This window comes from Coturnix japonica, chromosome 4 (genome assembly GCF_054131305.1).
Source record: "Coturnix japonica strain WE chromosome 4, WE-NBRP24, whole genome shotgun sequence".
Taxonomy (NCBI): Eukaryota; Metazoa; Chordata; class Aves; order Galliformes; family Phasianidae; genus Coturnix; species Coturnix japonica.
The window spans coordinates 11,827,634-11,840,559 of NC_140666.1; the positions used below are offsets into that span (position 1 = coordinate 11,827,634).

The 12,926-nt window shown below is 46.8% G+C and overlaps 1 protein-coding gene across 1 annotated transcript; it reads right to left on the reverse strand.

Moving 5' to 3' along the window:
• Positions 1-3,004: 3,004 nt before the first annotated feature.
• Positions 3,005-12,348, reverse strand: RAP2C (RAP2C, member of RAS oncogene family). Its single transcript, XM_015860416.3, has 3 exons — positions 11,991-12,348; positions 9,710-10,029; positions 3,005-5,557 (listed from the first exon to the last, which is right to left on the reverse strand). The coding sequence occupies exons 1-2, from the start codon at positions 12,261-12,263 to the stop codon at positions 9,751-9,753; spliced, it is 552 nt and encodes a 183-aa protein (XP_015715902.1). The 5' UTR covers positions 12,264-12,348; the 3' UTR covers positions 3,005-5,557; positions 9,710-9,750.
• Between the last annotated feature and the right edge of the window lie 578 nt (positions 12,349-12,926).

A 12,926-nucleotide genomic window follows, 5' to 3' on the forward strand; every position in this document is an offset into this window, starting at 1 on the left:
CAGTAGAGTTATGAGATCATAAGCAGCAGCAAGTGATCAGCGGGGAATTAAAGGCCAGAATTAAAGCCTCTGTTGAGCATCGTCAAGAACAATCCTAAGGCTGATGCTGAGGAAGCCTTAAATTGATTCTCTGGAAGAAGAGAATGACTGCTAGAAGAGAGGATGGACTTCTAAGGAACTATATTGCTTCCTTTCATGACAGATGTGGTTTCCCTCTAAGCTTGAGACAACCACCTCTGGTTGAGTAAGGCTTGATTACATCTAGGTGAAGAAACACACATGTTGTCAAGGAGCCTCCGGGCTAAGGGATCAGACCCACCTCACCACACAGACCTCGACCCTGCGTTTTTGTAATGCCTTCCTCCCTGCTATCCTCTCATCTACTGCTCCCTTCCTTTTAAAGACCCTTAATAGCTTTATCAAGGCCCACCAGATTCCAAGTATACAGCTCAATTCAGAGCTGAAGTTAAAGTCATTCTTTACAGCAGGAAGGAGAAAACAGCAGAGCAGCGTCCACCTGAAGCTGGGAGCTTGCTGCTTTTGTAGCAATCCAAAGAGCCACTCAAAGCCGGACTGCAAGGTGCTTCCAAACACAGCCTGACCACAGGGAAAAACCCTGAAGCTAAAATCTTTATTCAAACCTATTTTAAAGCTACGTTTGCATTTCTGAGCTTAAACACAGTGCATTTGGTACGTCCCTGCTAATAGCTGGGACATCCAATGGAAACCAGTGCCAGGATCAGGAAGGTGACTGAGGTCGTAGGAACCCTCAGATATATCACATTAAAAGCATGCACATCCCTTCAGTGAGGATTAGTTCAGGTTCCTGCAACACAAGAGCCCCTTCCCCACCAATTATTGCAGTTAGCACCGGATTTTTGCAGAGATGGAACTTTGAGAGAGAACCAGAGGCAATTTTCCAACGTTGATTCCATACTAAACTACAGGCTCTGAGGAGAGCAATGCACATCGCCCTGTGCAATCCCGTAATTAAACTGCATCATCGCTGCCAGCAAAGCTATTATAAGCTCAACGCTGCCCTCAACAGAGCCAACAAATAACTGCAGTTGGATTCGACCTCTGAATCGAGCGCTGCTGTTGCTGATACGCAGCTGAAAGTTCACCTCCTCTGCTCCTCGCAGCGATACGGACCAGGAAGAGCTAAAAACGGCTGCTTAGAAATAACAGTAAGTTCTATAAAGCCGATGATTTCGCTTTCACAGCCCTTGGAGCACACGGCCATGCTCCCTGCCTCCTCAGCTGTGACCCAATGCATAACCTAAGTGCCCACCTCTGCACCTCAGCACCGCTGGGTGGGCAGCAGAGAGAACTCAAAGTGCTCAGCGCCCATTGTTTTAGAAGCCGCATCTCATTGTAATGAAGCCCAGACACTCGCACCTGGCTCGGAGCTGTAATTACAGCACAGCTGATGGGGGCAGATAACAGCTCGCAGTCGCACCCCACCCACGCGGGGATCTGTGGCACTTCCTCCTGGGGCTGCAGCTTCGCAGCGGGCTCAAGGCCGGCCCTGCCCTCGTTAGCAGCTCATTGACGTGTCACAGCGCTGTGCAGGACGGTGATGAATTGTCCTCCAGGTCTGCGGGGGCCAAAGCTGTGCGAGAAGCAGGACAGGGGCAGCGTTCTGCACGTGGACTTTGGGAGCAGGAAGTGTTAAACCGAAGACAAAGCTGCCAATGAAGCCCCAGCCCTGTGCCCTGGAACCCGGGCTTACAGCAGCACAAAGCTGGCACGCCTGTTTTGCAAGACACCACCCGACACCTCGTACAGCAGCAGCTGAGCTGACTCTCAGCACCGACACCTTGGAAATAGAATGGCTTTACACAGCGATCTTACCCGGCTCCTTAAAGCCCCCAGCCCTGATGACTGTAGAAACCAGAGAGCTGAGGGCACCCAGAGTGCAGGAACAGGAGCAGCTCTGTGCCACAAGGAGCAGGAATATGATTGTTCAATGATTTATTGATTCCTTTTAACAGACAACGAGCAACCAACTACATCTCAAAGCACGGCTGCCTTTGTCAGCCCATGCACTCACTGAGAAAGCACTCATTTGCTGCAAGCTGAGCGAGGTGGGGAGGCTGCCCTTCCTCTCTGCCATCCTCCTTTGAGATGGAAACAATCTCCCCATCTCAGAGGGGAAGTGGCAGCCTACCAACGAGACGAGGCTCACGTTGTTCTACCAGGAGGAGGGGCAGTAAATCTGGGAGGCGACACCTCCTGCCTACCCAACCAGAAGCGCTGCAAAGGCTGTTTGTAACGTTTCAAACCCATTTCACGGTAATACACATCTTTGGTTACAAAAGCAACACAAAAGGTCAAGTACCAAGACAGTAAGTGCTGAGGAAGACGCAGTTCTTGTTACAGCGCCCAGATGACTCAATCACTGACTTCACGAACCTTTTAGCGAGCATTTAAGCTAACAGCCAGAGAACAGCACCCTCCGCTGAAAGGTTTCCTAGAGAAATCTGCGTCTCTAAAGCTGAGCTCCAAGAGTTGCTCATCAGTGAGTGTGGGGGAGGCAAGGCAGGGTCATGGAGAGGACCAGCAGCTACAAGGACACGGTGAGGGCAGGAGCTGCACCCACTGCCACCTACAATATAGAAATCACACAGAATCACACACAGAATCACAGAATGACCCGTGTTGGAAGGGACCTCAAGGATCATGTCGTTCCAACCCCCCTGCCTGGCAGGGCCACCAAACATACACCTTTACTAGATCAGGTTGCCCAGGGCCCCGTCCAACCTGGCCTTGAACACCTCCAAGGATGGGGCATCCACAACCTCCCTGGGCAGCCTGTTCCAGGGCCTAAATGCCTGCATGAAGAAATAAGGCAGAGATTTGGACAAGACAAACATATACACTGAAACCAGAAAAATAATTAGATACACATATCTAATATATATACACACACATACACTTAAATAAGAGGCTTGCTTGTTCAGCCCGCTGTAGAAGAAATAGAACACAGACCAGTAGAGCCCAGTTTGGTAATACAGGTATCTATTTTATTAAAAAAAGTTACAAACAGGTGGACTGGAGGGTTGTCTTACAAAATGACAAGGATGGTTTCTACTGGAAAAAACTCTTTTACAAAGCATTATAGGGAATTGTTCCGTGGGTTCGGGTGGCTTTTTGTTTTTTTGCACTTGTTATTCCAGATTTCACCTATCACTGATAAAGATACAGTACATTAGATACGTGATGTTAGGTTACATTTGTATTTGTAGAGCCCTACTGCAGTGATTTGAACAACTCCTAAACAGATGCCATAGGAAAGACGATACATATTTCATTTATTAGCCTCTTAACTCTAATAAGCAACTTCAACATGCAATCTAATTGAGGAAGCCTAAAATAACTTTTGGTCCCTTTTTCCCCCCAAAGTGTGCTGAAGCAACCATGTCTCGTTCTCCCCCTCCTGTCACTCTAAGCAAGGTTCAAGTTGAAGGTTTCTCTCTTTTTTTTTTTTTTTTTCCTTTTTTTTTTTCTTATTTTTTGGCTGAGGACAATGAAAATGAACACAGCGTTGATAACTACCCATAGGAACGAAGCACCGATTCCTATCCACCGACCTTCTCCCCCCTTTAGACAAAGGAAAACTAAGCTCTTTGTCAATTACTTGTATGTCCTAATTACTTCCTTACAACCTACCAAAAAAGATCAACAACCACCACTGAAAGAAAAACCCTACTCTGAGTACAAGGTTTGGTTTTACTTTGATATTAAAGTGCAAACCTAAATATCAGACTCAGCCTGTTGATAAATTTGTACAAACAGGGGAAAAATAATAATAATAATAATAATAATAATAATACATTTCAAGTGACCCCACAAGACAATATCGGGTGTTCTGATAGCCAAGCAGGAAACCTGCTCTGCTCTTCTCATCAGGATTCAAATTCAAAGCTGAACGTAGACTCAGAACCTGTATCCCTGCTAAACGCTGAAGCCAGCCTGCGTTATTACCAATAAAACACATTAATGTTGAGATACTGAACTGGTGATCCTTTATTGTTTCAAATGCCATCATCCACAATACATTCGGTGAGTTTGAAACTGCTTAACCTCATATTATCCATCACTGCTTTTACTGGAGCTTTTCTCAAAGGTATTTTAGCTATTACAGGGAAAGAACGTACAATCCTAGAAGCATGTTCAAATGACTAAAGCCGGGCTCCTAAAGACCTAGACCTTTGGTGCAGTAGGTGAGCTGCAGTTATTCAACTTCCGCAAAGAAAAATAAATCACACGCTTGAAACCACTGCTAGAAAAAGCTCTCGTGTACGCAAACGCGTCGCTAGAACTGAACAAAACCATTTCATCTGCCCTTTGTACGTTTCCATTCTGCTCTTTATACCTGTGTTATTGTTAAGATTTTCAAGTATTCAGAGAAAAATGTCGATCAGGTAAACAATATGGAAGGCAATGGCTGTTTAAAGCACACTCGCAGTTAGTATCACTGAAACCTGGTGCTTTTCCCCTTGTTACACCAACTTGTCTCTAATATTAAACTCGTTTGTCGGGAAAAACAAAATAAAAACCGAAAACAAACCTAAAAAGCAATTTGTGACAGTGCAAGAAAAAAAAAAAACTTTTAACAAATATTGCTTTCAAACATTATTCAGAAAGACAAATATTAGGAACTATAAAATGTAAAGTGATCTTATTTGCATTAGATTTACATGTGCAGAGGTCTACCAGATGTCACTTGCTGTGCCAGGCAAAGCCGAGGCCCGTTCTGAAGGATACATTATCCCTTCCCAAAGGCATAGAGAAGCTACATGTAAACAAGCAAGTTGAGAAACTCAGTAGACAGAAAAGAGCGCTGCCATTTTTCAATGCTACAATTGTCATTCGTTGATTAAATGAGTTTAAGAAACCCACGATTGCCCCAAAAAAAAACATCAGCTGGAGACTTCACAGCCCATTGCAACAGATCCCTGCTGTCAAATCAGACTGGTTACAGTTATCACAGCTGCACTTGCCAGGAATAGGGATATTACATCCATACAGAGGTGCCTTCAGCATCTTTTCATGACACTGTCACACGTAAACAAAAAGTCTCAAAGAATCACAGACTGCATCGGAGGAGAAAACTTTGCAAAGAGAAATAAGCACTGATGCGAGGTAATATACAGAAGTAACCATTTGTTTAAGGCTCAATTTATTCTCCATTAAAACTCTCTTTTAAAAGGCATTGAGTAGGTAATACTGAGTTTAAGTATTTAATAAATACAAGTTCAGAAATTGATTAAAGAAATCAATTAAAATATTAAAAATGAACTCTTGCATATTAGCCATTATATGAACTTAGAAAGCTATAAAAGGACTGATAGATAAAGAACAGATTTTAAACTTATGGTAAACATGCTAAGCATTCTGATTAAGGTGTGTGGATCCTGGAGGCCACCAACCTTATGCACTTAGATGTATGGCAATGTGCTGTAATAGAGACAGGTTTACCAAGGCTCAGCTCTGCAACCTGGGCTGAAAGTTCTCCAAAGCAGCATCTGTGCAAGTTTCCTCTGAGTTTTATCTGAAATTTAAACAAAACAAGCAATGAAAATCACATGTATTCAATTCAATTGAATTCAAATCAATCATTCAAAGTGAACTTAGCTGCTTCCACAGTGTGGAACTAAGATCCAAAGCAGTACTTTACACGGTGGCATTCTTGAAGTCCTTCTCCTCTAATTCTGGTACTGTAAGAAGCAAGCAGCTAACAACCATTTCCATCTTAACAGGTGCCCCTAAGGGACACTCAGCTGTTTCTAAAGATCTCCAACAACCAAGGGAACCTTAGTTCTCCTCTGGAGTGATACCAAGCTTCACATTGGCGGCACAGAGGCCCTTCACCACTGAGCAATGCAAAGCAAAGGCACAGTGCACAAGTTCTGGGAGCAGGCAGGTGAGCCAACAGAAGTGCTTTAGACATCTGAGTTCTCAGCGCTCAGATCTAAATTACCATAAAAAAAAACCCTTAATATTTCTCAGACAGCTTCAAAGCAGGGCAGCATCGTGTGCTGCTGTTCTTAAGCACACACAGACAAGTAACCTTTATCAGCACTGCCCAAGACATTTCTGTATCTCTGATGTTCATTGGTTTTGGACTAGGAGGGTCCCTGTACTGTTGGAAAAGAATTAAAACCAAAGCAGAGCCAACAGCATTTAGCTTTCAGTAGTGGTGCATTAGACCTACTTAATACATCTTTTATCTTTGCTTGGAGCACAGGAGGCAAAACATTTACAGCGCAGCTCTTCATCCCACCAGGATTTGATCCATCTCAAAACTTCACCAAAACGCAGCACCCAGGGCTGTGACCAGCACAGAATCACACGGCACAGCAATAACAGAAGCAAGTAATAGCTTCCTCAAAATGCTCTCTCAGCATCCGTGTGTTTGCAAATCAGGGAACACCCAGTTTAGATTTTTGATCTTTCCATTTTACCTTATTTACTACAGAGAGCACCATCAGGTTGGCTTTCCTGGCCTGTGACATTCCTACACTCCCTTCTGTGAGCAGGCAGAAGGGGGTGGGGGATGTTAAAAAAGCCTGGTAAGATGAATTTGTCTGTGTCACACAGTCACACACAGAAGACAGCAGATGCTCAGGTTTAATCCCTAAAGGAGTGGTCTTCCTTCAGCACTTGCTAATATCAGTTAGCCATGAATGGAGGAGCCAGAATTCACTAACCAGGAGCAGCCCACAGTAAGTGCTCTCCATCTGTTCAGTGCCTCTAAAGAAGAACTTCAACAGCAGGCACTACTTTCCAAGGAAGATGTAAAACACGAAACACTGTCATACTGAAAATTAAAGAGAAATGCTGGACTGAGCAACAGGGAGCAGCTACTGGGAATCTCATGTCACTGAATGCAAGAACGAGATGACAGATGAGCACTGCAGAAGCAGGACAGGGAGGGAAACAAGATGCAAGAACGCACATTTTAAGAGGAACTATGGGTTATTCTGATTGTGTGTGTGTTCCAGCCCCCATTGCACCAAAGGCTGCCTGGAACAGAACCTCAAAGACATGTTATTCAAGAAATACTGTTAAAGAACCTATACAACAATGTCCTACTTGATACCTCAACAGATAGGTTGAGCTACCAACCAAAAAGACGTAAGTGATAACCGCTACTTAAAACTGATCCTGAAACAGCCTTAGATGTGACGAGGAGCAGCATGTACTCTCACCCCTCCCTTAAGTTCCTCAAAAATGTAGAAACACAACCAGTCTCTGTGTACCTCAACCCGAGCTGACTAACTGGTCCACAGCAAAGACAGCTCCCAGACACAGACAGGTCACACGCTGCAGGGGTGATGACAGGACAGAGCTACAGCTCAACTCCATTTCCCACGCATGGGTTTTTTAAGACAACTGTTTTAACTGCCCTGGTTTCACTTTGGCTAGGAGGGGCCACTGCTCAGGCAGATGTGTGAGAAGCACTGCTAGTCCCTTGGATCACAGATAAGAACATTTACCCCTAGAGAGCAGATTACAGCTATCAGAAGACACCATCAGCAGCTCCTACACAAGATGTTCACTACCAGGCAGCACAGCTAACGAGATCCTACCCCTAAATCAAAGAGGAAGAATCAAATGGAAGCAAGGAATAAGAAAACAGCCCAAAAATGTGAGGCTGAAGTAAGAGATATTGGACAGAAGCAGCATATCCCAGAAGCAAGGAAGTTTTTTGATGCTAAAGGTTTTATGTGACTTCTTGAGCATGGCAGAATGAAGAAGAAAGCCATACCACAAAACTTAGAATCCTGTGTTTCAAGGGATTGCAAAGACATGAGAACGCAGATGTTTGTTCTGAAGCAAGAGCGCGCTCTGCTTAGAAAACCTATCCTGATTAAGCATAACTTAGAAGGATTCAAAGGGATAACATGGCTCTGTTCCCTGTCACCTTTAAGCCTAAATTTGTTATTTAAAGTCACGTTCTAAACCGGCCAGGTTATTCAGAAGCTTCTCTTAGAAGCAACCAACTCTGGAAGTACAAATTTCATCAATAACAGGCCTTGTTTAGTCAGAGCTGAAGACAGCAACCTGCACCAGATGAACACCTGTAACCCAACAGATTGCTGTAACTTTTGGCCCAATACCATAAGAGATGCTCTTATTTGTGAAGCAGCCTTAGAACTCGCTGAAACTGCATTGCTATGAGTGGTCTGAGATATTAACCCTGTAGCACTTCAGTTGTATTTTCCCTGCTCCAATACAGTCTACTCGCCTTTCAGCAAGCAAACCTTGAACCTGTACGCATGTCTTACACGGTGACAGCAGCCTCTCCTTACTTCACAGAACTAGAGATAAAAATACCCTGCTGTCTTTAGAATGACAGTACCAGGGTCATGAGTACCTAAAATTTTACATCCACAAAGCACTTGATAACAATCTCAAAGACAAGCTTTGAGACTTCACTCTCTGACCTTACGCTCAAGATTAAAGAGCATGCACAGTCCAAAGCTTTCGTAATAACCTGTTTTCACTCTTGTCACTCAGACACAAGGAGCTCCTTTGACTTGACTTACTAACACGGCAGTCAGAACTTAAGCTTTAATCAGCGTAGCTGTCAAGCGAGGCAGTTCTTTCCCCTGCATTTTCAAGTCCTTCATCTCTGTGCTTGCCCTTACAGATTACATCAAGTTGTTTGCAGAGTCAGATGCAACAGACAACTGTGGGTCTGACAGACCAGCTGGCTGCACAGAGGGCCTCTTCCAGAAGCAGGGGTTTGAGCTGGTGGTAAAACCACACCCACAGCAGCAACGAGGAAAACGGAGGAGGGGGTTTCATGAGCACCTTACACAGGGATGACCGTGCTCTGCTTGCACGGGAGGAGCAGAGCCACATACACAGCTGGGTGAGAGGCAAGGTGTGGTACAGTAAGATGACCATGCAGGCAAAGGACCTTGCAGAAGACGGAAAGCAATACCCAAGACCAGTGAAGCCTTCAGGGTCCCTTCTGAACACTGTACTCTTGCCACACCTCTTATGAGTCACTGGGAAAGCAGAGTCAGGCCTCGGGAGGCCATTTTATCATGTATTCTCTGCTCAGGAGTCGTTAGATGAAGAACACTTTGTACATGTCCTTGACCAGTACATGTGGGCTTCAAGCCACTCCTCACAGCTCAGGGTAGTTCTCTTAAACTTATTTCACTGATAAGACAGAAATGTGCTCCAAGTACATTCAGTTTCTGTACAGCTTTTTTTTTTTCTTTGAAGCAAGCTCAAAGTCTTCTCAGTGCAATTAATGGGAAGCTGGGCAAATATAATATTATTCAAGTCCAAGGTACTTCACATTAACTTGAAAATAATTCAGATAGCAAACACAATGAGGAATCCCACTAAAACATCACAAAACATCATTAAGGATACAGTAATGTCCAATGCAGTGCTGACAGTCAGAACAGGTGGAGATGAGATTGTGAACTCTGCTGCACTACAGAATTGCTACAAGCAAAGGCAGTGTTCCCCGAACCAACAATACTGCAGTAAGGCAACAAGTCTGTGTGATTCAAGTACTTACGTGCAAAGGAACTCACGAACTTCCAGCTCTTTCAGAGGAAAGCTACCTCCAAAGCTACACCACTTAATTTCAGGCTCCTTGGCGCATTTTATCTTACTTAAACAGTAATAAATATTAAGCTTACATGCTTCAGTTAGTTACGACCGTTCAACCAACCTGCTCTGTATGGCCATGACTGAGGTTTTCCTTAAGTTCTCTCACTGGACGATGCAAGTTGTACAACACTGATCTTGTTTTTCAGGCAGGGAGGCATAGTTCATTTGCCTGACGATCTCAGCAAACAGTTCATCCACCATCGTTTTGCTCTTGGCTGACGTCTCCATGAAGGGACAGCCCCATTCCTGAGCCAGAGCTCTGCCTTCTGCAGACAAGACCTCTCTCTCCGACTCCAGATCCACTTTATTCCCCACTAGGATCAGAGGGACTTTCTCGTATCTCTTCACCCGGACAATCTGGTCCCTCATTGGCTTGATGTCCTGATCAAACAATCCAAGCAGTTAGTGTGTGCAAGCAATCACATGAAATCACTATACAACCACTACAGAAGCACATTTAACCAACCATCACATGCTACTCAATACTGAACACGTTTCAAAGCTTCATTAAACTCACAGCCATGTGGATCTGGAACTCACAGGAAGTTCTACACCCACTTTTCATAATGTTTTTTCTAACTTCACATGTACAGCTATGCTTATGTTTTATAAAACAGGCCCATAAAGACATAAATCTCAGAGAGCCTTTCAGTTTGGCTGGAGGAAGACAGCCCAGCTGCTTCGAAAAGCCATTAGGATGTTTGCGTTCAGTTTACAGCTTGAGAAAGCCAATAATTTAAATAGCCTTCTCACTTGTGGAGAGCTTAAAATAATTCATTGTGAACACGTTTAATCACGTGTAAGTAACCAAATTAGATGCTGCAAGAAGATTGCATTACCTAGAGATGCATTTATTCAAGCCTGAGCTAACATTAGTTTACACAGGCTGAGTCAGACTCCTCTGCCCCCTGACTGTTTTAAGTCACTATCAGTGCCAGCCACTGAGTTCTGCAAATTCTTGCATAGTTCTGAGACAAAGCAATTAAGCATCTGAAGTCACCACTGTGTCAAAGATCCCGTAGGGTGGTTTACACCTACAGGCTTTGCAGCAAACATGCTGTAGACAGATAAGAAGAACTAAAGATTAACAGGGTGGACTGTGTATGGCCGGTTCTTGAATAATGGGGAGACACTGGTCCCCCGAATATGTGAGAATGAAGGGAGAATCGTCCCGACGGCCTTGTTTTCCAAAGGGAGCATGTCTGTAGCTACATGGAACCCTCTGCTAAGGCCAAACCGAGCCCTCATAGAAGCAGCCGTTCTGCTTCAGTGGGGGGTGTGCGAGGTTTCTCCAAGCAGCTGGAAAACGCCCAATTCCAAAAGCAAAGCCAACACAGCAGATGCAGATCCCTGCATTGTACGCAGTGCTGCTAAACGCACGTTTCCCTTCAAATAAAGCCTCAATCCCACAGGCAGCTCAGCCCAGTCGCTGCCCCGACGCTTCCATTTCTTGAGAGCTCTAATAGCAGGACCGAGCTCAGAGCCCCGTGTTATAGCTCCAGAGCCCCGCATTATAGCTCCAGAGCCCTGCATTACAGCTCCAGAGCCCCACATTATAGCTCCAGAGCCCCACATTATAGCTCCAGAGCCCCACACTATAGCTCCAGAGCCCCACATTATAGCTCCAGAGCCCCACATTATAGCTCCAGAGCCCCGCATTATAGCTCCAGAGCCCCACACTATAGCTCCAGAGCCCTGTATTATAGCTCCAGAGCCCCACATTATAGCTCCAGAGCCCCACATTATAGCTCCAGAGCCCCGCATTATAGCTCCAGAGCCCCGCATTATAGCTCCAGAGCCCCGCATTATAGCTCCAGAGCCCCGCATTATAGCTCCAGAGCCCCGCATTATAGCTCCAGAGCCCCGCATTATAGCTCCAGAGCCCCGCATTATAGCTCCAGAGCCCCGCATTATAGCTCCAGAGCCCCGCATGACACCATCTGGCTCGCTGCTCTTCTGTGCACCACCCACGCTGCCAGAGCACCGAGCTCGTGCTGGACAGGAACGTGATTTGGGGGGATGGGGGGGGGAGGAAAACGGCATCTGATTGAACGAGTCTTAAGTGAGGAGCAAGAATTCTCTCTTCAAAAGCAACCGAAGAAAAACGCCTTTTTAAGAAGAAAGAAGAAAAAGAAAAGAGGAAGCGTTGGTTTTAATATCGAGTGATCTCCTCGCGGAAGGGGCTCGCCTGCAGGTTTCTAACAGGGAAGTGGGAGCGGGTCATTGTTGTGCAGCACAGCGCGGGGCTCCGCGATGGGGGCAGCCCCATAAACAGCCGCACAACCAGCGGGGCCCGGCCGGGCTCGGTTGTGCCGTGTGTGAGGAAGGCCGAGCCCGGTTACCTGGAAGGACTGCTGGTTGACCAGGCTGTAGACCAGGATGAAGCCCTGCCCGTTCTTGATGTACAGGTCTCTCATGGAGGCGAACTGCTCGGTGCCCGCCGTGTCCAGGATCTCCAGCACCGACGGGGACGAGTCCACCTCGATCTCTTTGCGGTAGAAATCCTCGATGGTGGGGTCGTACTTCTCGATGAAGGTCCCGGTGACGAACTGCACCGTCAGGGCGGATTTCCCCACCCCCCCGCTGCCCAGCACCACCACCTTGTACTCCCGCATCGGGCCCCGATCGACGCTTCCCCCCGCGCCGGGCCCGGGCCTAGGGCAGGCGGCAGCGCGGCCCTCGCATAGCCCCGGCCCCGGCAGCGCCCGGCCCCGCCCGGAAGGATTACGCTGCGACACCGGAGACGCGCCCCTCCCGCCGCTCTGCTCTGCGCGGGTCACTTCCGGCGTGTGACGTCACCGCGCCCATGGGGACGGGGTTGGGTGCGGCACCGGGTGTGCGCGCGGGGGAACGATTTGAGTGTGACACCGAGGAGCCGACCCAACATGGCGGCGGTGCTGGGGGCCGGGCCTCGTGTGGAGGGCGGTGCCAACAAGGGGCCGGGTTCAGCCCTGAAACCCCCCCATGAAACCCCCTGGGGCTTTCAGTGCCCGGATGGGATCCCGCTGGGCTCCAGGGCACCTCCAACACCAGCACAGCCCGACCGCCGTGCGGCTGTGTGCGTAAATAGCGTTATTTGTTCACAGGTCCAGAGCTGCCGCCCGGTTCTAATCGGCGACTGATGGAGGGAGACAAGGGGAAAGGATGAGGATGAGGGTTATAATAATGAGATTACACGGTCACTTGGGCTCCTTGTGTGCGCCTCTCTGTGGTGCCGCCCGGCCTGTGTGCAACGGGTGGAGGAATGAGGGAGGAAATAATGGGGCTGGGGTGGAGGA

Bases quoted from the DNA above. Each gene is read 5' to 3' on its own strand.
- RAP2C (XM_015860416.3), bottom strand. From the start codon at position 12,263: ATGCGGGAGTACAAGGTGGTGGTGCTGGGCAGCGGGGGGGTGGGGAAA. The intron at 10,030-11,990 runs GTAACCGGGCTC...TTGTTTGATCAG, and splicing joins TCAACCAGCAGTCCTTCCAG to GACATCAAGCCAATGAGGGA.